Raw genomic sequence first — 26,672 nt, 5'->3', positions numbered from 1 at the left:
CAAAGTCATACCCCCCCCCCCCCCCCCCCCCCTCTGTTCCACTTGCGGATCGCGCGAGTGAAGAACGACTGTCTGAACGCCTCAGTACGAGCTCTTATTTCCCGTATCTTTGATTGATGATCATTACGCGATTTGAAAGTTGGTGGTAATAATATATGCTCTACATCCTCGGTGAAGATTGGATTTCGGAATTTAGTGAGCAGCCCCTTCTGTTTAGCGCGTCGTCTATCTGCAAGTGTTCCCCACTTCAAACTTTCTACGAGATTTGTAACGCTATCGCGATGGCTAAATGTACCACTCAAGAATCTTGCCGCTCTTCTATGGACCTTCTCAATCTCTAGAATCAGACTCAACTGGTTAGGGTCCCATAAGACGGACAATAAGTCTGGACGAACTAACGTATTGTAAGCAATTTCCTTTGCTGAAGGGATTGTACCAATAAACCGCAATCTAGTGTTCGCCTTACCCGTTACTTATGTAATCTGATCATTCCATTTGAGATCATTTCGAATAGTCACGCCCAAATACTTGACTGATGTTACCGTTTCCTAAGACTGATCGTTTATTTTGTACTCATACATTAATGGTGATTTTCGCCTTGTTATACGCAGTAGATTACACTTCGTAATATTGAGAGATAACTGTCAGTCATTACAAAAATGGTTCAACTGGCTATGAGCACTATGGGACTTAACATCTAAGGTCTTCAGTCCCCTAGAACTTAGAACTACTTAAACCTAACTAACCTAAGGACATCACACACATCCAAGCCCGAGACAGGATTCGAACCTGCGACCGTAGCAGCAGCGCGGTTCCGGACTGAAGTGCCTAGAACCTCTCGGCCACAACGGCTGGCTACTTTCCTGTAGACTACAGCATCATCGGCAAACAGTCTAAGGCCGCTGTCAACCAGATCACTTATTGTCAGGAGCCTATGATGTCATCTTAATGTTTACTAACTGAAAAATGATTTCGTAGGTGGAAATGAATATTTAAATTCTTCGCGCACTCAGAACCGATACTGAGTAGTGGTTTTGTTGATGAAAAGCACCGGTAATACAATCGAACTGTCCAGATGACTAGCGCGCTCTGCTATACATCACGTGAAAGGCGCGTGAGTTGTTTCGGTGCGGTCGAACCGCATCGGAGGTTTACGTAAGCGTAGCGTGCGACGCCGTGAGGCTAACCCTCTGGAAGGACGCCAGCGCAGTCCCAACACAACACAGACCTTGGCCGCCGAATGTATCGGAAGGTAGCGGCCGGTACGTGTGAGTGCGTACAGAAATATTCAGAAAATTACATTTCTGAAACAGAACACGTAGGACGCAAGAAAGGTGCGAGTGTTGAACGTTAAAATAATTGAAGTTTTATTTGACAAAGTGTCGGACATCGTGGCACAATGTGGTGCAATCAGTGCTTATCTCGAATGTAAAAAGTCAGTGCTGCCAAGTAACTACAGGTCACAAGTTAAATTCAGATCGTATCGTTATGACTCTTTCCGGTCATTCAAACATTTTCGTACGAATCGACTTGAAGAGAAGACAGAGGCACTCAGACTGAGCTTACCACCTTCTTGTACCATATATAACAAGATGTATGAGACATGCGAAATTCCCTCAGACTTCGAGAATATAATAATTCCAATCCCAAAGTAAGCAGGTGTTGACATATGTCAAAATTTCCGAACTATCAGTTTAATAAGTCACAGCTGCAGAACACTAACGGAAATTCTTTACAGACGGATGGAAAAACTGGTAGAGGCCGACCTCAGGGAAGATCAGTTTGGATTCCGTAGAAATGTTGGAACACGTGAGGCAATACCGACCCTACGACTTATCTTAGAAGAAAGATTAAGGAAAGACAAACCTACGCTTCTAGCATTTGTAGACTTGGAGAAAGCTTTTGACAATGTTGACTGGAATACTCTCTTTCAAATTCTGAAGGTGGTAGGGGTAAAATATAGGGAGCGAAAGGATATTTACAATTTGTACAGAAACCAGATGGCAGTTATAATAGTCGAGGGACATGAAAGAGAAGCAGCGGTTGGGAAGCGAGTGAGACAGGGTTGTAGCCTCTACCCCATGCTATTCAATCTGTATATTGAGCAAGCAGTAAAGGAAACAAAAGAAAAGTTCGGAGTAGGTATTAAAATCCAGAGACAGCAAAGGACTTGGAAGAGCAGAGAGGATATAAAATGTAGACTGGCAATGGCAAGGAAAGCGTTTCTGAAGAAGGGAAATTTGTTAACATCGAATATAGATTTATGTATCAGGAAGTCGTTTCTGAAAATATTTGTATGGAGCGTAGCCATGTATGGAAATGAAACATGGACGATAAATAGTTTGGACAAGAAGAGAATAGAAGCGTTCGAAATGTGGTGCTACAGGAGAATGCTGAAGATTAGATGGGTAGATCACATAACTAATAACGAGGTACTGAATAGAATTGGAGAGGAGTTTGTGGCATAACTTGACCAGAAAAAGGGATCGCTTGGTAGGACGTGTTCTGAGGCATCAAGGGATCACAAATTTAGTATTGGAGGGCAATGTGAATGGTAAAAATGGTACAGGGAGACCTAGAGATGAATACACTAAGCAGGTTCAGAAGGATGTAGGCTGCAGTAGGTACTGGGAGATGAAGCAGCTTGCACAGGATAGAGTAGCATGGAGAGCGGCATCAAACCAGTCCCAGAACTGAAGACCACAACAACAACAAAATGATAAGTTTCCTTTAATTTACGTCTATGGTCACAAGCTCTTTGTTAACAGATTACCGGTTTCTGTCTTTAATGACCGTCATCAGTAAACAGTAGTTATTTATATGTATTTGACGATGCTGGTGCTGATTCCGCATTTAACATTTGACGATGCTACTATGGCTGAAGTACATTAGGACTGTTTTTATGAAACACATTTGATGATTGTCATTAAAGACCGAAACCGGTAATCTGTTAACAAAAAGGTAGGGACCATAGACGTAAATTAAAGAAAACTTATTACATATACGGGTCACTGTTTTTTCGCGACGATGTTGCAGCTTGTATAACAGGATACTGCTTCTCACGTAGAAGATATATCAGGATACTCGTTGAGCATAAACTGGAATCCAATGCTCAGCAATACGGATGGTGACAGTTATTGAACTATACGAAATAAACGTAAATTAGTTGCAAACTATGGCATGCGCACAATTTATTCAAGGTGTAAACGTCATTACAGATATTCGGATTTAGGTTATGCCATGTTCGATACACCTGACATCATTGGCGATGATCTGGTGCGGACGAACAGCAAAATTCAGCATTACCCGCTGAAGTGATGGAACACTGATGCTGTTGATGACTTCCTGAATGGCTGTTTTCAGCACAGCAATGGTTTTGGGGTTATTGCTGTACACTTTCTCTTTAATACATCCCCACAAAAAGGAATCGCATGTGTTAAGATCCAGAGAATATGGTGACCCATCGAGATCCATGCTAGTGGACTCTGGGTACCTCAGAGCCATAACACGGCCCCCAAAGTGCTCCTCCATTACGTCAGACACTCTCCTGCGTCTATAGGATCGAGCTTCGTCTTGTATGAACCGCAACTTAACAATCACTCTATAAAGGCGAATGTCTTTGGTAAATAAAAGAGAAGTAGCAGTTTGGGGAAGGTGGTATCCCATACTCAGCAATGTCTTCAGAAAGTCCAACCTTTCGCAGTCAAATTCGGGGCACATCGGCCGGAGTGGCCGAGCGGTTCTAGGCGCTACAGTCTGGAGGTTCGAATCCTGCCTCGGGCATGGATGTGTGTGATGTCCTTCGGTTAGTTAGGTTTAAGTAGTTCTAAGTTCAAGGGGCTGATGTCCTCAGCAGTTAAGTCTTATAGTGCTCAGAGCCATTTGAGCCATTTTTTGGGGGCGAGAGGGGGGGGGGGGGCACATAAACAAAATGTGGTTGGCATCAGCTTCCGACTCAGGATCACACTCACAAGTGTAAACGTTGATCCGATGTCGATGTTGAGGAAGAGAGATGTGATTGAAGCGAAGAAGTACGATAGCATAAATCGTGGATCCGTCCAAATGTGTCCTCATGAACCACGGCTGTGAAGGAATCCTAGGTTGGAGTACTGCATAATAACCGTCTTTGGTTTGCTGGTAAACATTAATTGCCATAGTTGGTTTGCCTGACCCTTGACCGCACATAGTAAGTAGTCTGTTTGAGGTAATTTCAGATCCAGGACAGTGTCTAAAGACGTCTCTTGCTTGGCTAAAACATCAACTTTATCATTATGTAGGATACCTGCGTGGGAAGGCGCCCATATCAAATGGATCGTTCGCCCCAACCGTGTGCTGCGAATATATTCCGAAACTACATCCACGGTATAGTGGTTAGTTGTTTTGTTCCATCTCCAGTATTGAATATTTTGAAGGACGCTTTGAGAGTCAGACACAACTAATATCTAGAGGAAGGAGGTGGAAGAGACAAGAGCTTCAGAAAGTGCCACTGTCTCCTCCGTAAATATAAAAATCTTGGGAGCAGCCGCGTGGTCTCAGGTGCCTTGTCACGGTTCGCGCGGCTCCCCCAGTCGGAGATTCGAGACCTCCCTCTGGCATGGGTGAGCGTGTTCTCCTTAGCGTAAGTCAGTTTAGATTAGATTAAGTAGAGTGTAAGCCTCGGTACCGATGACGTGAGCAGTTTGGTCCCATAGTCCTTACCACAAATTTCCAAATTTCTTGGGAGCAGTTTGAAGGTTTTCCGGATAATAATCAGAGGTCAGAGAAATTCACATCAAGTAAACTCTTCCTGCGGAATTTTGGCTCCATCGGTCTACACAGAGAGGAATCCAGACCACTAAGCTGCCACGAGATGGCTGACTTCACCACTGAGATTATCACTTTTTAAACAGTTTATACACTCCTGGAAATTGAAATAGGAACACCGTGAATTCATTGTCCCAGGAAGGGGAAACTTTATTGACACATTCCTGGGGTCAGATACATCACATGATCACACTGACAGAACCACAGGCACATAGACACAGCCAACAGAGCATGCACAATGTCGGCACTAGTACAGTGTATATCCACCTTTCGCAGCAATGCAGGCTGGTATTCTCCCATGGAGACGATCGTAGAGATGCTGGATGTAGTCCTGTGGAACGGCTTGCCATGCCATTTCCACCTGGCACCTCAGTTGGACCAGCGTTTGTGTTGGACGTGCAGACCGCGTGAGACGACGCTTCATCCAGTCCCAAACATGCTCAATGGGGGACAGATCCGGAGATCTTGCTCGGCAGCGTAGTTGACTTACACCTTCTAGAGCACGTTGGGTGGCACGGGATACATGCGGACGTGCATTGTCCTGTTGGAACAGCAAGTTCCCTTGCCCGTCTAGGAATGGTAGAACGGTGGGTTCGATGACGGTTTGGATGTACCGTGCACTATTCAGTGTCCCCTCGACGATCACCAGAGGTGTACGGCCAGTGTAGGAGATCGCTCCCCACACCATGATGCCGGGTGTTGGCCCTGTGTGCCTTGGTCGTATGCAGTCCTGATTGTGGCGCTCACCTGCACGGCGCCAAACACGCATACGACCATCATTGGCGCCAAGGCAGAAGCGACTCTCATCGCTGAAGACGACACGTCCCCATTCGTCCCTCCATTCACGCCTGTCGCGACACCACTGGAGGCGGGCTGCACGATGTTGGGGCGTGAGCGGAAGACGGCCTAACGGTATGCGGGACCGTAGCCCAGCTTCATGGAGACGGTTGCGAATGGTCCTCGCCGATACCCCAGGAGCAACAGTAACCCTAATTTGCTGGGAAGTGGCGGTGCGGTCCCCTACAGCACTGCGTAGGATCCTACGGTCTTGACGTGCATCCGTGCGTCGCTGCGGTCCGGTCCCAGGTCGACGGGCACGTGCACCTTCCGCCGACCACTGGCGACAACATCGATGTACTGTGGAGACCTCACGACCCACGTGCTGAGCAATTCGGCGGTACGTCCACCCGGCCTCCCGCATGCCCACTATACGCCCTCGCTCAAAGTCCGTCAACTGCACGTACGGTTCACGTCCACGCTGTCGCGGCATGCTACCAGTGTTAAAGACTGCGATGGAGCTCCGTATGCCACGGCAAACTGGCTGACACTGACGGCGGCGGTGCACAAATGCTGCGCAGCTAGCGCCATTCGACGGCCAACACCGCGGTTCCTGGTGTGTCGTCCGCTGTGCCGTGCGTGTGATCATTGCTTGTACAGCCCTCTCGCAGTGTCCGGAGCAAGTATGGTGGGTCTGACACACCGGTGTCAAAGTGTTCTTTTTTCCATTTCCAGGAGTGTATTAAAACAATATCGCGTTATATGACAACTGAGCGTATAAAGAGAGTAGTCAAAAGGAGACAAATGCGATGAACATCGTATAATGCCTCCGTTCTTAATCTGTCACAACGCCTCGTCTACTCCACTGTGATTGTGAAGTCAAGGTCGAATGACACCTAAGTAGGAGATTTCGATGTTTTAGGCGTAGCCAGGATAGGGAGTAGAGTAACGGGTGCTCATTTACGAGACACACAGCTGAAATGGGGTTTCTCCTTTTCTCGTCTCCCTACGTTCGCGACTTAAGCGACCGACCGCTCGCAACCTCTGGGTGAGCGTCTTCCCAGGTAAATCCGTAGCAACCGCTGATGAGCTCTTATTTCCTACGTGTAGAAGACCAAGTCCCGCCAAAACTTGAGTCGTAAAGGTTAACAAAATTCTTCCTATCCATACGTGGCATACAGCAAACCAGTGCTTAACAGTAGTGGTTAAAAAGTCTTGGTTGCAATTTTTTTTTATTTTTCAACGACGCGTTTCGCCTTATTTAGGCATCTTCAGGTTATCTTTTCTAGATGGACGCGAGAGGCATGTGGACACGACGCTGTGGCGCATTATACTTACTGCCTGAGCCCCATCTTACTGTTACTCGGTCCTTTGAACGGGAACGCGTTATGCAGATCTTGGTGCCTCTCGCGTCCATCTAGAAAAGATTACCTGAAGATGCCTAAATAAGGCGAAACGCGTCGTTGAAAAATGAAAAACTAAAATTGCAACCAAGACTGTTGTAACCACTATTGTTAACAAAATGGCACCGAGAAACCGAGTATTTTGCTTCTCGAGAGCACGGCAACAAAACTGGCCTTAATTACGAAAATACTCTGCAGTTCACACTTAAGCGCCTGGCAGAATGTTAATCGAACCGACTTCAAACTATTCTTTACCGTTCCGTCCTCGAACCGCGCGCGTGGAAATGGGTATTTCACTTCTCGGTTAGATATAAAGAAATACTTGTTAGTGGATGAAAGTTGCTATGGAAATACCTCCGTAAGAACAAAAAAGGCATGATAAACAAAAAATCTGGACTCAAATTACCAGAATTGTCTTCTGGTCAGAAGTAGATTCGGAAAAGATCAAGCTTATAAGGCGTTGCAATTTATGAACGATATAAAAATTCGTTTGAATAAAAACGTATACAAAAATCTCTGCAGACCGAACAGTCTATGCGAGAAAAGTAGCGGGCGCTAATCTAGTATTTCATGTAAACTAATCATCGCCCTACCGCATGAGGTTACACCTCTAACACCAGTAGCGGCGTGCTAATAATATCGTTAAAGGAAGGAACCAAGAAAGGTTGGGGGTTCCACGGGGAGAAAAATAGCCATCTTGTCGTCAGTGAAATCGACTCTGAATAACTTTGTTCATTTCACTGGTTAACTCGGCCAAAGCCGCAAGAAAAGTGAGAGCATTATACGACGACTACCGACGACTGTAACAGTTCTGAAATGCGGAGTAAAAAATGGAGGCATTCTTTTCCCGACCATGGGGAATGGCGTTTCCAAGTCCATTCGTGGCTGAAGTCAGGAAATGAGGGAGATCTCTCTTCCAAGGCAGTCGAGATTTTTAACACTTAGCGAGTGATGGACGATCTGCGAGCAGCGGCTGAAATTTTTTATTAAAAAATGAGGGGAGGGGAATAAATCCACTGTGTAGGGTGGAGGATAATGTTCGTTCTCTCGTGGCGTCGAAAGTATCTGGAGGATGGATCTGGAGCTACGAAATACTAAATTACAGAAGAGCCTTCGATTCTGTGTGCTCATCCCATGATCTACGGAAGACGACTGAACGTCCTGATATTGGAATTTCGCTTTACCTCGTGGCCTAATTACACAGGCGCGCCAAATAAACTGGGGCAACGGCCTTGCCGCAGTGGTTACACCGGATCCCGTGAGATCACCGAAGTTAAGCGCTGTCGGGTGTGGCCGGCACTTGGATGTGTGACCATCCAGGCCGCCATGAGCTGTTGCCATTTTTCGGAGTGCACTCAGCCTCGTGATGCCAACTGAGGAGCTACTCGACCGAATAGTAGCGGCTTCGGTCAAAGAAAACCATCATAAGGGTCGGGAGCGCGGTGTGCTAACCCCACGCCCCTCCTATCCGCATCTTCACCTCAGGATGACGCGGCGGTCGGATGGTCCCTCTAGGCCGCTCGCGGCCTGAAGACGGAGTGCCAAAGAAACTGGTGTAGGTATGCGTATTCTAAATACAGAGATATGTAAATAGGCAGAACACGACGCTGCCGTCGGCAACGCCTATACAAAACAAATGTCTGGCGCAGTTGTTAGATCGGTTACTGCCACAATGGCAGGTTATCAAGATTTAGGTGAATTTTAACGTGGTGTTATAGTGGCCACACGAGCGATGGGACATACCATCTCCGAGGTAGCGACGGAGGGGAAATTTTCCCGTACGATCATTTCAGGAGAGTATCGTGAATATCGGGAAACCGGTAAAACATCAAATCTCCGACACCGCTGATACCGGAAAAATATCCTGCAAGAACAGGACCAACGACGACTGAAGAGAATCGTTCAACGTGACAGAAGTGCAACCCTTCCGAAAATTGCTGCAGATTTCAATGCTGGGCCATTAATCAAGTGCCAGCGCGCGTACCACTCAACGAAACATCATCTTTATGGCCTTTCGGAGGCGAAGGCCCGTTCGTGTACCCTTGATGACTGCACGACAGAAAGCTTTACGCTTTACAACACCGACATTGGACTGTCGATGACTGGAAACATGTCATCTAGTCGAACCAGTCTCGTTTCAAATTGTATCGAGCGGATGGACGTGTACAGGTATGGAGACAACCTCATGGATCCATGGATCCTGCATTTCAGCAGGGGACTGTTCAAGCTGGAGGAGGATTGTTAAGTACATGTTAGTCCATATATGTGACTCCTTTCTATGTTGATAAAGTCTCCGTAGTGGTTTCATTTGGTCTTAGTGTTATATTAATGATTTTTACACTATTCTGAAAAAAAATATTGGAAATAACCGAGATTATTAAGGAATATATAGGGAGAATCAGGATGCAAGGTACATACGTTGAGGAATGATCGAATTATTGGTTCCTAACAAAAAAAAACGTATTATGGACACATGCCCCATTTCGAATGGTTTCCGAGCTAGAACACATTGAGAAGCACTTTTGTGCAATTTTCGTAATTAACTCGAAAACGGAAGCCTTCAGCGAAAACGTGTCACAGTTCAAAATTATATTAATGACATCAAATTTCCTACAAACATTGTCCTACTCATTTCTTCTCTAGGACTAATAATTTCTGCGAAGAAGGCGCGAGACCACTGAAACTATCGTGCCATGTGCATGCACTGTAGCTTAGGTAGTTTCTGTAGACCAGATTGAGGTTATTTTTTCACTTGATAGACCAAAAGTGTCCCATACCAAATTGTTCATGTCAGCTGCCTCTACACTACCTTGTAAGCAATGACAATGTTCGAAAATAAACAATAGTGTACATTAAACGTGTACGATCATAAAAACCGTCCGGAACAGGGCACTTGTCTGTATGAAGTTTCCTGATCAGAATCATACTGCCAACCCTTCAAAGTCTGTGACTCTCTTCCCCCCTCACCCTATATGTAGTGCTATGTAGTTTCTGACGTGGGGTCTGCATGATGTTCTAGAATTAATTAGTACGATAGGATTCTGTTTTCTGAACGTACTGCCTCTGTACTTCGACTTTCCTCAAAACTGATGCCTAGTGAGTATAAGTAACCGAAATAATTTTTAATCACCTTTAGCATTAATTATGCGTGCTGCAAACCTAGATGAACTAGAACGATTCATTCGGGAGGACGACGGTTCAATCCTGTCTCCGGCCATCCTGATTTAGGTTTTCCGTGACTTCCCTAAATCGATTCAGGCAAATGCCGGGATGGTTCCTTTGAAAGGGCACGGCCGATTTCCTTCCCTATCCTTCCCTCACCCGAGCTTGCGCTCAGTCTCTAATGACCTCATTGTCGACGGGACGTTAAACACTAATCTCCTCCTCCTCCTCCTCCTCAAACGATTCATAAATCCTAAGCAGTGGGTTTTCCAATGAACTTAACTCCTTCTACTACTTGTATTTCTTTGTTTGAGAATTCCACATTCATAGGTCGCGCAGTTATATGATGACTACTGAACTGTATGTGCAAGTCTTGTTACAATTGAAAAGATAACCGATCTGCCTCAAACCATCTGGTCACGTTTTCGAGTATGCTATTAGCTGCCTTTTCATGTAAGGGGAATGGTACTATTTGCTATTCCTACAATCGCATAATCTGGAAAAAGATCGAACCCTACATCTTCCGTGGCTTACTACCGTCTGTTTCAAATGCTGAGTGATCATCGTTATGCCAATGACATGGAACATTGCTTTTTGTCGTAAGATAAGATAAAAACCATAAAACTGCTGATTTTAGCCGGCAGCTGTGACCGAGCGGTACTAGGCGCTTCAGTCAGAAACTGCGCTGCTGCTACGGTCGCAGGTTTGAATCCATCCTCGGGCATGGAAGAGTGTAAGGTCCTTAGGTTAGTCAGTTTTAAGTAGTTCTAAGTTTAGGGCACTGATGACTTCAGATGTTCAGTCCCTTAGTACTCAGAGCCATTTGAACCATTTGCTGTGTCTACTCATCCAAAATATTTTAACTTCTGGTCTAGATTATCGTGATTCATACGGACAAAAGCCTTAGCCAGGTCGCAAAAATTCCCAGTGACAATATTTTATAATCATGGGGAGATGTGTTTGTGTTATTTGTGTTATGATTAATCTTGTTGGGGTTGGTGCGGTGGACTTTTTCCTCAAGACATATTTGATTCACCACTGCACACTAGACTATCCAGTCACGACAGATTTTTCTGGATAGCGTAGGCGTAAGCACCTATCGTGTTCCGTCCGGTGTTACTCCACAGTGCGAACTGTTTGGCCGACGTAGTAACAGCCACACTGACAAAGTATCTTGTACACTCCAGGCGTTCTAAGCCCTAGATCTAGGGCAGAACACGCCTTAGAAAATGGACACCGAATTCTATTCGACGAAACATATGTCGTTATGAAGACGAAGGGATTTTGGGATAGCGTCATGAAAGGAGCTATTGAAATAAAAACATCTGAAAACACCATCAACAAGGACGGCGGTATGCAGCTCAGCACAGCCTGGGACCCGGCTATCGCGAAGTTAAAACGGGAGCGACGGACACGGGATGAAAACATTACCGTACTTGGAGAGGAAGAGAGCACCAGTGACGTCACAGCCAGCAGTGCGGCTATATAACGACACGGACACGGCGACACAGCAGCCATATGGTTCAAATGGCTCTAAGCACTATGGGATTTAACATCTAAGGTCATCAGTCCCCTAGACTTAGAACTACTTAAACCTAACTAACCTAAGGACGTCACACACATTCATGCCCGACGCAGGATTCGAACCTGCGACCGTAGCGGTCGCGAAGTTCCAGACTGAAGCGCCTAGAACCGCTCGGCCACAAAGGCTTGCACAGCAGTCAGTCTTACCGCTACACAATGACCGGGGAGAGCTCGGTCGAAAGCTCCTGGGATTTTAACCACTTGACGCGGATGTAATCCCGAGAAAAATTTTATTAACATCATATCCCTTATTTGCAAAATTGTTATAGCCATCATACTAGCAATTCTGTACACCCCTTCCTTACATGGTCAACACTGAGACCATAAATCATAATTAATCTTCCTACAGATGGGGCACAAGGAGTAGTCATTCCACTCTCCTCACTTAGGCAGAGTGAGTCACTACCAAGCAAAAAGCTATAAAATAGTTACAAGTTTTAAAGACGTCTTTTGTTTCGTTGATTTTATATGGACCAACTGTGGTGACGGGAATATGATTAAATGAGCACTTTTGTTTGCACTTATTTATCAGCTGCAATTAAACAAATGTATAAATAAGGAAATCAGATGGCAAAACAGCAGTCTGCTTTTTGGAATGACGCACAAATGTTGTCTATGGAAGTTGCTGGGGAGCCACTGTTGTTCCTTTCTGCTTTCAGTGCTGGTGAGTAACAGTGCCCAGTCTCCAACATGGTGGTGATGCTCAAGATACCCAAGGTCAGGTGCGAGCTGAGGAAGGGCTGCATTGTCATAGGAGCCCTGTGGCTCGTGAGTAAATTTACGAATGTCACTGTCCTGACGATACTCACAGCCTGGTGTCAAACAATTGATTTTGTCCTAGTGCTGCACTAGTTTTTAACACACAATGCCGAATTTGCAGCCGGCCGCGGTGGTCTCGCGGTTCTAGGCGCGCAGTCCGGAACCGTGCGACTGCTACGGTCGCAAGTTCGAATCCTGCCTCGGGCATGGATGTGTGTGATGTCCTTAGGTTAGTTAGGTTTAAGTAGTTCTAAGTTCTAGGGGACTGATGACCACAGCAGTTGAGTCCCATAGTGCTCAGAGCCATTTGAACCATTTTGAACCGAATTTGCAGAACTTAAACATTAAGAAGATCTGTAATACGTAACATTCAGGTAGGTTCTTACAAATATCAACAGGCAAGAATATACACGAATTTGTTTCATTTCTCATATCTTTACTCATGTCTGTGTAATCATGCATTCTGCTATAGGGACATGCATGTATTATTCCATGTTCAGTGGCAGTCTATTTTTCACTTTTATTTTCATTTTCAATTGTTGAAGTATCTCCACTGTATTTGATATACTACTTGCATTGTCTGCAAAGAGAACTACCACAGATCCTTCGATATATGATGGCAGATCATTGAAATATAACATGAACAAGACTGGACCCACTACCAATCCGCACGGTATTGTTTCACACCTGGCTGTTCCGTTGTGTCCTCACTTTCGCTATTTTTATTTAGACAAGGTTGTGTTTGTGCCACAGGTATTCTCTGTGCTGGTTATCGTTGGAGCACTGCTGGCTGTGAGAACGCTAGAGCAGATCGAGAACGAGGAGTACCAACACTACACTGGCACTATCACCCCAGAATTGCGGGTAAATATCGAATTCGCACTAGCAGGTGAGTGAGATATTCTCATTGCTAATACTGTAGTTGGGGCATACCACAGTACAGTTATAATCATCAGTGGCAATGTTATACACAAAGACCAATATGCTGTAACGCAATGCACAACCTAATCAAATGCTGCCAAAATCATTCAACAGCATTTCCATGCCTCTGGTATGAACTATTGGCCATTAAAATTCCTACACCAAGAAGAAATGCAGATGATAAACGGGTATTCATTGGACAAATATATTATACTAGAACTGACATGTGATTACATTTTCACGCAATTTGGGTGCTTAGATCCTGAGAAATCAGTACCCTAAACAACCACCTCAGGCCTTAATAACGGCCTTGATATGTCTGGGCATTGAGTCAAACAGAGCTTGGATGGCGTGTACAGGTACAGCTACCCATGCAGCTTCAACACGATACCACACTTCATCAAGAGTAGTGACTGGCGTATTATGACGAGCCAGTCGCTCGGCCACCATTGACCAGAAATTTTCAATTGGTGAGAGATTTGGAGAATGTGCTGGCTAGGGCACCAGTCGAACATTTTCTGTATCCAGAAAAGCCCGTACAGGACCTGCATCTTGCGGTCGTGAGTTATCCTGATGAAATGTAAGGTTTCGCAGGGATCGAATGAAGGGTAGAGCCACAAGTTGCAACACATCTAAAATGTAACGTCCACTGTTCAAAGTGCCGTCAATGCGAAGAAGAGGTGACCGAAACGTGTAACCAATGGCACCCCATACCATCACCCCGGGTGATACGCCAGTATGGCGATGACGAATACAAGCTTCCAATGTGCGTTCACCGCGATGTCGCCAAACACGGATGCGACCATCATGATGCTGTAAACACAACCTGTATTCATCCGAATAAATGACGTTTTGCCATTCGTGCATCCAGGTTCGTCGTTGAGTACACCATCGCAGGCGCTCCTGTCTGTGATGCAGCGTCAAGGGTAACCACAGCCATGGTCTCCGAGCTGATACTCCAAGCTGCTGCGAACGTCGTCGAATTGTTGTCTTGCAAACGTCCCCATCTGTTGACTCAGAGATCGAGACGTGGCCGCACGATCCGTTACAGCCATGGGGATAAGATGCCTGTCATCTCGACTGCTAGTAATACGAGACCGTTGGGATCCAGCACGGCGTTCCGTATTATCCTCCTGAACTCACCGATTCCATATTCTGCTAACAGTCAATGGATCCCGAACAACGCGAGCAGCAACGTCGCGATACGATAATCCGCAATCGCGATAGTCTACAATCCGACCTTTATCAAAGCCGGAAACATGATGTTACGCATTTCTCCTCCTTACACGAGGCATCACAACAACGTTTCACCAGGCAATGCCGGTCAACTGCTGTGTTGCGTATGAGTAATCGGTTGGAAACGTTCCTCATGTCAGCACGTTGTAGGTGTCGCCACCGGCGCTAACCTTGTGTGAATTCTCTGAAAAGCTAATCATTTCCATATCACAGCATCTTCGTCCTGTATATTAAATTACGCGTCTATAGCACGTCATCATCGTGGTGTAGCAATTTTAATGGCCAGTAGCATAAAAAAGTATCTTATATTGGTGAGTATGGTAACACATTTCATGATGAGGAACCAAATACCCCAGCTGTACAATAGAAGACCCCATTCCACAGTTCACATTACACATACCTCGAGGACTGTATGAATCCTTGATTAGCCTGACTAACCCTCCCATAATTTGTCACCTATAGAGCATGACTGAGATGTGATGGGAACACAATGCTTCCACACGAGCCTCTTCACTAACCGACACAGCATGTGTTTCAGACTTGGCTAGAAATTTATGAAGATGACATTCGGAGTGTGTTTCCTTCCATGCACGATGAATATGAGAAGCTATTTAAGCCCATGGGTTCAAACTTCACACTGATGTCGACCATGGACATCCACTCCAAATGTAATGAACATTTAATCATTTAATGTTAGCTATGTGATTAAACTTCTGAGGTGTTTGATAACCTTTTGACTGGTGTTTCATAAATAACACTTCCCATTACCAACACTTTTCTTCATGCCATTAGTATTGTCAGCCATTGTACATCACTTGCTGTTTCAACTATGTTGACCTTGTAGATAATAACAAATTCGTGTTTTACAACTGAATTTTTTTGTTTTTTTTTTCACCGATTTTTCATTACTGCAGGCTACAGAGCCTTCTTCTATGTGGCCACCACCACAGCAGTTATGGACACCATCTGTTCTACTATGCTCATCTCGGGGGTCTGCTGGGTGAGTGTTGCTACTGTCTACACACATTACTTCAGGGTGCCTGACTTTTGTGCATCCACATGCCAGGACATCTACTAATACCGCAGAGCTCTGGATGATGTCTCAACAATATATGGATAAACTGTAGAATAGTTTTGTACAACTTGGTCGTACTATGGAAATGTGTTTCGATTCAGCCCTTTTTTTATACTTAACTGTACATAACATTCATATCTATGGTGTAGAGCCAGTGTCACTGGCGATGTTCAGTGACGTTCTGTGGCTTTCACCAATGGGCCCTCTATCTGTGGATGACCTGGTGAAATGTCACATGTAATGGTACTTGAATTACGTGACCATTACGGCACCTTAACTCAGCCTCTCGATACCAGCAATATTCTACTTTATTTCTGTAAAGTAGTTACCATATTTCTGAGACAACATTCAGATTTCATTTCATTAATGTAGAGGTACTTTGATACATCGATATGTTTATATTGCAATGATATTATTCTTGTGTGAACTCTCTTTTGTCACTATGATCTTTGACGTACTTGTAACTCTGATTTTTGGGCGCGTAAGTGATTATTAGTTTGTACGAGAGTCAGACCTTGAAAAGGTCAAGTCTTGGACGTAATGTTGGAAAGACACATATTGTAGCCAGCTTATAAAATGTGAACTTTAACAGTGAGGAAGATGTTTTCAAGTATGTTTTGTATTGTGAAGTGATATTTTGTGTGTTACGTGATATTGCAAAAAAAGCAATAAAAAGGAAGTGTAACTTAAATTCGGAGTGCTGTTTTTTTTTTTTTACATCACCATTGTGCTAACTTTCAACGGTTTAATCTTCAAGAATGGTTTGTGAAGCGAATCTACAAAACTTTTGAATATAGCAGAATAAAACCTAGGCCTCTATGCATCCGAGCTTGGAATCATCACTACCTAGATTTTCGACGATTGAGCCATGATTTTACAACGAGACCAGCATGCGAAACACGAACAGATGAGTGCCTAGTTTATTCATTCTTACATGAAATGACTTTATTAACTCTGCTCTAATGACACCTGCCACATGATAACTTTGTTGTTGCCCGAAAATGCAGTATTTAGCAGCGTGAGCAAAACCACAATCATTATTAAATTTTGACCTTTGTTGTGGGTGGGTTGTTAGCCACAGGAACTGACAATTCTTGAGACCAGCACCTCTCCAGCTCTGGGGATCATGCCGTGGGGAGCTGTTACATATGACAACAGGACTGATAATGGTGACTGTCGTAAGGTGACTGAATTCCTGTAAGTATCACGAAGAGTAAGCCCTGTCGTCATATCCTTTATGACCAGTATACCAAATGGCATATTCCAGCAAAATAAAACAAGACGCCACAATGCAGTTAACACCACAAACACCTTGAGGAGATGTACAGATCCTTGTCTGGCCCACCGAGTCTCCTGGTTACCCCCCACACAGGACACCCACAACATGAATTGAAGACGTATAAGTCACAACAGCCACTAGCCAGGAGTCTTCACGAAATCACGCAGCAAGTGTCTCACTTGAGGCAATATTTTCAACAAAATGAACCTCGGCTTCGATCTCCCAATGAAGACGGTGTCTTCGCTTTTTTTTTTTTTGTTACACCTTATACTTAAGTCGATGGTGAACATAAGTTTCAAATGGGCTGTAACTTTAATGATTTAATACCTGTTACATGATGAACGTATGCACAAAAATTGATAAATATTATGCTGTTGATTCATAGTATAAGATATTCCATTTTCATCAGAGCGTAACTTAACAAAAGTGATATGAAGTGCAATGAAGAAAATCTGACTATCAAGGACTGCCCCACCGATGAATAACGAGTGTGGTAAAAACTGAACAGTTGCTAGCATTTAGGCTGCTTGAAATATCCAAGACCCATAATTACACTACTGGCCATTAAAATTGTTACACCACGAAGATGACGTGCTACAGACGCTAAATTTGACCGACAAGAAGAAGATGCTGTGATATGGAAATCATTAGCTTTTCAGAGCGTTCACACAAGGTTGGCGCCGGTGGCGACCCCTACAACGTGCTGATATGGGGAAAGTTTCCAACCGATTTCTCATACACAAACACCAGTTGACCGGCGTTGTCTGGTGAAACGTTGTTGTGATGCCTCGTGTAAGGAGGAGAAATGCGTACCATCACGTTTCCGACTTTGATAAAGGTCGGAGTGTAGCGTATCGCGATTGCGGTTTATCGTATCGCAGTATTGCTGCTCACGTTGGTCGAGATCCAATGACTGTTATCAGAATGTGGAATCGGTGAGTTCAGGATCCCAACGGCCTCGTATCAGTAGCAGTCGAGATGACAGGCATCTTACCCGCATGGTTGTAACGGATCGTGCAGTCACGTCTCGATCCCCGAGTCAACAGATGTGGACGTTTGCAAGATGACAACCATCTGCACGAACAGTTCGACGACGTTTGCAGCAGCATGGACAATCAGCTCGGAGACCACTGCTGCGGTTACTCTTGACGCTGCATCACAGACAGGAGCGCCTGCAATGGTATACTTAACGACGAACCTGGGTGCACCTGTGGTAAAACGTTATTTTTTCGGATGAATCCAGGTTCTGTTTACAGCGTCACGACGGTCGCAGCTGTGTATGGCGACCTCGCGGTGAACGCACATTGGAAGCGTGTATTCGTCATCGTCATACTGGCGTATCAGCCGGTGTGATGGTATGGGGTGGCATGGGTTACACGTCTCGGCCACCTCTTCTTCGCACTTGCGGCACTTTGAACAGTGGACGTTACATTTCAGATGTGTTACGACCCGTGGCTCTACCCTTCATTGGATCCCTGCGAAACCCTACATTTCAGCAGGACCACACGTTACAGGTCCTGTACGGGCCTTTCTGGATACAGAAAATGTTGGACTGCTGCCCGGCCAGCACATTCTCCAGATCTCTCACCAATTGAAAGCGTCTGGTCAATGGTGGGCGAGCAACTGGCTCGTCACAATACGCGAGCCACTATTCTTCATGAACTGTGGTATCGTGTTGAAGCTGCATGGACAGCTGTACCTGTACACGCCATCTAAGCTCTGTTTGACTCAATGCCCAGACATATCAAGACCGTTATTACGGCCAGAGGTGGTTGTTCTGGGTACTGATTTCTCAGGATCTATGCACCCAAATTGCGTGAAACTGTAATCACATGTCAGTTCTAGTATAATATATTTGTCCAATGAATACTCGTTTATCATCTGCATTTCTTCTTGGTGTAGCAATTTTAATGGCCAGTAGTGTAGCTGATATGCGTGTCATTCTAAAAGTGTAAGTCATGTCAGTGCTAACCAATTTTGGATGTGCTGGTGATATTCCATTTGGCAGGAGAGGCCTCAGCTGGTGCTGCCATGGGTTCTGCAGCAGCTGGGGGCGCTGCCCATCAGGGACCTGCTCGGGCTGGCATTTGCAGTCCTCTGCTACATGACTGGCCACTTGCCGACGGCCACCGTTACTATCATCGTGCTGCTGGTGGTCACAGGTGCGTAACCTCTATTCACATCACATACACGGGGCATTCAATAAGTAGTGCAACACTATTTTTGGTACCCCATTTCAGTTGAAAAATGCGGAATTTGTTGTAGGATCACTCCATCGTCAGGCCACGATTGGCCTACCGGGACCATCCGACCGCCATGTCATCCTCATTGGAGGATGCGGATAGGAGGGCATGGGGTCTCCACTCTCCCGGTCGTTGTGTTGGTATTCTTGACCGAAGCCGCTACTATTTGGTCGTGTAGCTCCTCAATTGGCATCACTAAGATGAGTGCACCCCAAACACTGGCAACAGCGCATGGCGGCCCGAATGGTCACCCATCCAATTGCTGAGCACGCCCGACAGCGCTTAACTTCGGTGATCTCACGGGAACCGGTGTATCCACTGCGGCAAGGCCGTTGCCCTTGTTGTAAGATACCGTGAATCACTCTCACTCCAGTCTCTACAGTTTTATGAAGGTCCAATAGGTGGCAGCAGTAGACATAACCTTCAGATTGCATCTGTTATGTACTGAGCAAAGTGCTGTCATTCAGTGTCTTTTGATGGAAAAGCATCACAGATATTTAGAGGCTCGTGTAGAATGCCTACTGAGACCTGTCAATGAACAAAACCATCGTGAGTCATTGCAGGAGGTATCTGTTATGATAACAACAACATTGCGTAAACCTGTTCGATTCCCCACATGCTGGCTGGCCATATACACCTGTAATTCCTTTAGGATACTCTCATTCGAGATGATTGACGATTCACAATAAAAGACCTCATTGCTCAACTGGATTTATCTGTTGGTAGTGCTGACCCACTCGCTCACCACTTGTGGCACTCAAAGGTGTTTGCCCACTTGATTTCTTTCCTTCCACAGTGAAAGATGCACTCCATGGATGATGGGGAACTTATTGACGTAACAAGACATTGGCTTCAATGCCGACAGTTTTGTGGTACCATGTGGGCATAAAGGCCTTCCCAGTAAGGTGGTATAAGGCTATCGCACTGAATGGAGAAATGTAGAAAAATAAAATTTTGTAGCTAAAAGAGTGGGGAATAATATGTTATAATGGAATCATTTCAGACAATAAGTGTTGTATTGCTCATTAATCGCCCCTGGTAACTTTTGGCACCAAAAGCAGCTATCTGGAAGATATTTCAGTAAGATCAGTTGTGACTCACTGAACCATCTTCATCATCGGACACTAAGGCAACAAGTTATTGTTGTAGCTGTTCTTCTCTGTGTGTCTCATCAGCTTTACCGTTTGGTTGTAGTTGCTGCAGTTTATTCTATTGACAGTAACTGGTAAAACGGATGTTTTGGGCCTGCCTCTATAAAGCTATTATATCTAATTAGACATCCAATAAATTCAGCCTCTCTTCTCTTCATCATTTTAATGTCGTCTTTAATTTGTTTTAGATCATTAAATAATTGGATTCCCTTTCAGTCTAGAATGTTGTTGTGGCTCTTCTCCATATCTGCACTTCTATTTTTCCTAATTTTTCCCGCTTCGCTAGAGTCCACCATATACAACCGAAACTTAAAATGCTCCAGATAAATACCTCAGCGAATTTTTTTCCGTTCTCTAAATTGAGATATTTGTTTGTTTCTTTAACAGGCTTATTTCTGTAGGCGCGTTTGATCATGGAATACTGTAAGGTTCAAATTTACTCCTCTGGTATATCCTACATGCACGGTGGTTGTAATTAAATTTTCCCTGCCTGGAACGTCCACCATGACAAACGATTGATCATAAGACAATGGGACTTTGTGGAAACATATTTTATAAGGACATGTGGAAGGGAAATTACAAACAAACCAATGAAAGAAACGCATTTTAATTTCCACATTATAGAGTAACATTTGTTAACTGTCCCAGTTTGCTCAGTGTCATCGCCACGTGAATCCACTACTGCCTGGAAGTCCTCTAGAGTTTGCTCTAATACTGCTGATAAACAACGGTGGTGTCATGTCATAGGTGGTACACTGCTTGAAGGTCGCAGATGGCGTCCAGCATACACAGTAACTTCGCAATTTGTGATGCAATTGGCTGTCGACATCTCCCACGAGCAAATCTCAAATCGCCCGTTAATTCGAACTTTGGAAGTATTTTCTTCGACCCCGGTGCAGAAACAGAGCCTCTCCGTATTTCTTTAACACATTGATGCTTGCGAAGAGCAACAGCCTGCTCACTTTTCCAGCCTCATAGTGACCGTTTGTAATGCACACTGATGGTTGTGTTTCAGTCCTATGTCGATGGACGAGTACTGGCGTCCACTGGTAAGTCATGACAGTACATCCAACAGCACACTATATGAGCATCGTTCCTGTAAAGCTGGACACCCATATGGTACATAGTTCTTCACCTGCACAACTCAGGCAGTAAAAGTTTAAATATAACCACCCTGTATGTGACTGACCTAGCATTTAGCGTACATAATGCAAGCTGATAATTTTTCAGATGAGTTGGATGTAACCACGCTGCCACTATGAATGACAGCCCAACGTTACTTACTTACAAATATACTAATTGCCAGATCAGTGCACTGCAATCACTGTAAAGAACCTTGACTATTACTAAATATTGTCTCTCTTAGGCGGATTGTTTCTTAAATGAACTGTAGTCCTGTCAACAATCGGTGAAGTTCTGATGATCCTAACTAGAGAATTTTCAAACCTACTGGTATTCTGTCTAATGAAATGCCAAGTATCTTAAAAGGGTCGCTATTTACATCGACTGCAGTCTACAGGGTTACATCATTCCTCTGCGTCCAAACACCAACAGTCCTGTCACTGTCTTGAGTGAAGTCTTTGAACCCTACTGGTTCCGGCATTGTGCCTTGAGGAATACGACATGTTGTGTCTATCAAGGGGGGCAAGCCTCGTAACACCAGTTTTCTGTTCCAGGTACGACACTTTACTTCATCCTGGTGGTGTATGGCCTATACAGGTACCTGAGGGGTAACCAAGTGCCTACTTATCCCATCCGAGCTAGATGAAGAAACTGACATCTCTACACCTGCCACATCGTCGGCGCAGCAGCGAGATATTGCTACGAATGCTTCCTGCTTCTTGGACCATACAAGAACATATTGGGATGCTACACCCCGACGATAACTGAGCTCTACAATGATGTCCTCTGTTCGAAAGCGTGGGCAACACACAGGCTGCTTAAGGAGGAGTACAGGAGGTCATCTGAAGCTGTATTAAGTCTGCACTGACAAATTAGTGTTTTAATCCTATGTGTTTTATCAATTAGATTCTAATGTTATCTTGGTGTACACTGTGAGATGCATTAGAAGAATACTTATGTGCCAGACTGGTATCTGGGCATTCAGTCATACAGTCATACAGCATAGATGCATATCCGAAAGAAGAGACACCATACACATATTGTATGTACACCCGACTGCATATCCATGTTTCAGTGCAGATGAACCATAATGTCCAACATCTCGCAGGAATACAGTAGGGCTGTGAGAGAAGAGGAATAACGAATGGACGGGAGACAATTCTATGTAGTGTGTGGGATATGGAGATTTGGGTTGTACGATGTGCACAGGTAATGGAAGCAGTTAAGACGACCAGTCACGTAAAGCAGTAAATCTGGATTCGAATTCCAGTCTAGGATAAATTTTCATCTGTCGCCATTGAGCTGTTTCGGCGCTCCAGAACAGTAAAAAGTCGGGAATCTCTTTCATGAATTACACAAGACACACTGTTTGTACCACGAGTCAACAGACCCAACTGTGCCCGTGTACGCACGGTTACGAATGAAGTTATACACAGAAAAAAAAAAACAACTAGGTTCTATGTTTACTAGACTGACATCATTTTTAGTCATCGTAGAGATTTTACACTTGACAGACACTACTGATGTAAATGTACACAGTGTGTAACTAATCTTATGTTTCTATTCTAGTATGGACAAAGTATTCTTGCGTTATCAACGTATTAGTCTATCACATTATTGCACCTGGGAATTAGGGCACTTCAGTCAGCTTATCTTGAGTTTTACAGTGCTATTTCATTAGGACGTAGCTAAACACTTGGTAATATATGCACATCTGTCTTGAGATCATTCACAATGCAATACACTTCATTTAGTCACCACAATATTTTCTTACTGTAATGGTAGCTCGTGTTTCCAATAATGGCCACAGGAGGCTAAGTTCAATAATATCTTGGTCGCATAGTCCTGTGTCTCAGGTGTCATTGGTATTGGCCTGTATGCTCAAATACCGCTCTGGGAAGTAAATGCTTTCAAAATGTAGCCCTTGGAGTACAACTAAGTGCCCATTACTAAATACATATAAGCTGCTAGGCAGGATCTTTACAATGCAAATTTAATGTACTAATTCTCTATGGGTTTGTAATGAGCTTATATTTCAAAAGCTGCAGACTTTACTATGTGGTACTCAATAACTATTTGAAATACACACCGCAATTAGCAAAGACACATTTGAATGTTGATGTAAGTTTATGGATTTGAGCTACAATCAAGCCTTGAAGCAATGTGGATTTAATTGGATAAGGTCATGTTACATCAATAAATGAAATGATATTCCATGATCTTAAACTAAAACAGTGCATGAAAGATGATTACGAGTTTTCAATGGGTGATAACTTCAACAAATCTTTTTTTTTCGGTAACCTTTAACAGTGGTATATATTCACAAATTGTGCTAACAGCTTTAATAAAGACATGTTTGAATATTATCTTCCTACAGAGTATGTGCTGCCTCTAATGTTACTGTGCAGTAGAAAACTGGATTATTTAAAGGTAATTGAGTACACATCTGATATTCTATGTTATCTTTAGGTACCAAAGTATGGCATAAAATGGAATGATGGTCACTTCAAACGCATCTCCTAATAAACATACTGTTTGTAGCAGTGATAGTCAAAACCATTAATTTTTTGTTGTTGCTGCAGTTATATGTAATTGTGCTGCATAATAAACCACTTTCAAAATTCATTATACCTCTTTGTACGCAGAATGTCCCACTTTCGCTTAGGGGTAGGACGTCAAACTGGCCGACTTGGAGCAGGAGAGGCACCACAGGACATTTTAATTTCTACAGTCTATACTTTTACAAATAAATTCATAAACCTTTGTCAGAGTGACCAGGAAGGATTCAGAATTCACACTCATAGTAGTGTGAAGATCGAAAACATAACGAATAGATTTTTTTAACAAGTGAAATTTCATCATATTTTAACTTACTAATGGCAGTATTTGTTGCTATAGGTACACTTTTCTTCATAAGTAAGAGAGATTCTTCGATGAATTTTGCACAGCATACAAACCATACTAAAAAGGTGTATGAAATTCTAGAATTTTCCAAATCTATTAAAAACTGTGAAAAAATTGAGGTAATTAACTACAAAATATGTGTTTTTTCTAAACATGAAGTTAAAATATAACAGTTCATTCGTTTCTTCATAAATTAAATAAATTCTAGAGTTTCATACACCTGTGAGTATGGTACGTATGCTGTGCAAAATTCATCTAAGAATCTCTCTAACTTACGAAGAAAAGTGTACTTATAGCAACATATGCAGCCATTAGTAAGTGAAAAAAAGAAATTTGGCAGGTAAAAAGAATTATTTTGTTATGTTTTCGAACTTCCACTGCAATGAGTGTGAATCCTGAATCCTTTCCGGTGATGCTGATAAAGTTTTATGAATTTATTTGTAAAAGTATAAACACTGGAGATTAAAATGTCCTGTGATGCCTCTCCTGCTCCAAGTCGGCCTGTTTGACCTCCTACCCCACTTAAAATTGAGCACTTATTCACAGTATAAATAATACTCTTTCTCTACTTAACAAACGTTATGGGACCTTGATGGATGAGGTGCAACACGATGATGAGAACGTTGGAAATGCTAAACTGTACTTCTATGGAGCTTTCCTATAGCAATTTCCTATTTCCCTGTGCTTGTTCATCACAGTGAGAACGTCACTGGCATTCTGAAAGGTTTCCAAGAGCTGAAGTAGCTTGCAAAAACAGATCATAAAAAGGCAGATATTTACTCTTGACCAGACATCTAAACATAGGTATACTGAACTTTAATTTCTGTCTACTTCTCTGTAGCCAGTTTCTGATCTTCACACTCATTTTCAGAAAGAAACATGTGTATCAGACTAGAAAGCCATACCTTATATGTACACAGCGTTTTCCACTATCGACTACAGCATTAAAAGCGAAGTCCATGACATTGCCACACGGTTTAGCTGAAGCTCAAGCAAAAGCAACTAGCAGTGGCAAAAAGGGTATTCCTGGCAAAGACAGACGAATGTTGAAAATTAGGTGGCCTGATAATGTAAGGAACTAGGGGGTTATGTGCGGAGGCGGAGAGAAAAGAAATATGCAGAAAACACTGGCTAGAAGAAGGGACAGAATGATAGGACATCTATTAAGACATCAAGGGAGACCTTTATGGTACCAGAGGGAGGGGTAGAGGGTAAAAGCTGATAGGAAGACAGAGTGTCAGACGTTGGGATAGATCCAGAAAATAATTGAGGACGTAGGTTGCAAATATTACTCTGAGTTGAAGAGGTTGGCACAGAAGAGAAATCAGTAAGAAGACTGATGATTGAAAAACAAAATAGAAAAATCTTCGCATCAGATTATGACGTAACGTCTGCCATCAGTTATACAATTTGTAATACAACACTACTGTGCTGAGATGGCTGTATGGCCACGTTCTTAAAGCCAATAAAACAAATAAAAATTAAAACGCGTGACCCATAACGTGGGCTTGAACAGTGGCGATGCCGTAATGTTCACTAGACTGTTTTGTGCATACGTCGTATCGGGGAAACCATTGGTTTCTAATATACGTATACTAGGATTATTTACAAAATCAAAGAGGGTCACAATCCTTTAAATTCTTTTGGGGTTGTGCTATTGTTGTGGTCTATATAAGGTCCTGTTGTTTATCTTGTGGTTTTCAGTCCAAAGGCAGATTTGGTGCAACTCTTCATTCTATCCTATCCCGTGCAAAGCCTTTTATCTCTGCAACCTGCGTCCGTATTCATCTGTCGGCGCCCATCTACAGTCTATCTCCCCCCCCCCATACACACACACACCTCGACTCTTATACTGGTGGTCGCTTGATGTCTCAGAATGTGTACTACCAACCGATCCCTTCTTTTTCGTCGACACAATTTTTTTTCCCTAGATCCAATCAGTATCTTAGATCTACCCAGATCACCTTAAGCATTCTTCTATAGCAGCCATTTTTTTAAGGGGGTAGGGCGTAAAACGGATCGACTTGGAGCAGGAGAGGCGCCACAGGACATTTTAATTTCCACTGTCTATACTTTTACAAAAAAAATCATGTAACTTTGTCAGCATGACCAGGAAGGATTCAGAATTTACACTCATTGCAGTGGAAGTTCGAAAACATAGGGAAATAATTTTTTTAATGTGAAATTTAATAATTTTTTTCACTTACTAACGGCAGCAGTTGTTGCTATAGGTACACTTTTCTTTATAAGAGA

General features: G+C 43.6%; 2 protein-coding genes and 1 pseudogene across 2 annotated transcripts in view; 1 reads left to right on the top strand and 2 right to left on the bottom strand.

Moving 5' to 3' along the window:
- The window catches only part of LOC126292053 (uncharacterized), a 34,006-nt gene extending 9,866 nt beyond the window's left edge, over positions 1 to 24,140 (top strand). The window contains exons 2-6 of the mRNA XM_049985855.1: positions 12,389 to 12,497; positions 13,242 to 13,377; positions 15,560 to 15,645; positions 19,008 to 19,161; positions 22,070 to 24,140. Coding sequence (XP_049841812.1) covers positions 12,420 to 12,497; positions 13,242 to 13,377; positions 15,560 to 15,645; positions 19,008 to 19,161; positions 22,070 to 22,161 — 546 coding nt within the window. The 5' untranslated portion in view covers positions 12,389 to 12,419 and the 3' untranslated portion in view covers positions 22,162 to 24,140. The remainder of the gene's footprint in view (positions 1 to 12,388; positions 12,498 to 13,241; positions 13,378 to 15,559; positions 15,646 to 19,007; positions 19,162 to 22,069) is intronic.
- The window catches only part of LOC126292035 (amyloid-beta-like protein), a 1,795,419-nt gene that overhangs the window by 1,212,999 nt on the left and 555,748 nt on the right, over positions 1 to 26,672 (bottom strand). The window lies entirely within an intron of this gene.
- Positions 19,462 to 19,579, bottom strand: LOC126292530 (5S ribosomal RNA; annotated as a pseudogene).

The sequence above is a fragment of the Schistocerca gregaria genome, chromosome 9 (genome assembly GCF_023897955.1).
Source record: "Schistocerca gregaria isolate iqSchGreg1 chromosome 9, iqSchGreg1.2, whole genome shotgun sequence".
NCBI lineage: Eukaryota > Metazoa > Arthropoda > Insecta > Orthoptera > Acrididae > Schistocerca > Schistocerca gregaria.
Note: the sequence above shows the minus strand (reverse complement) of the source record. Positions and strands in the feature narration are given on the sequence as shown.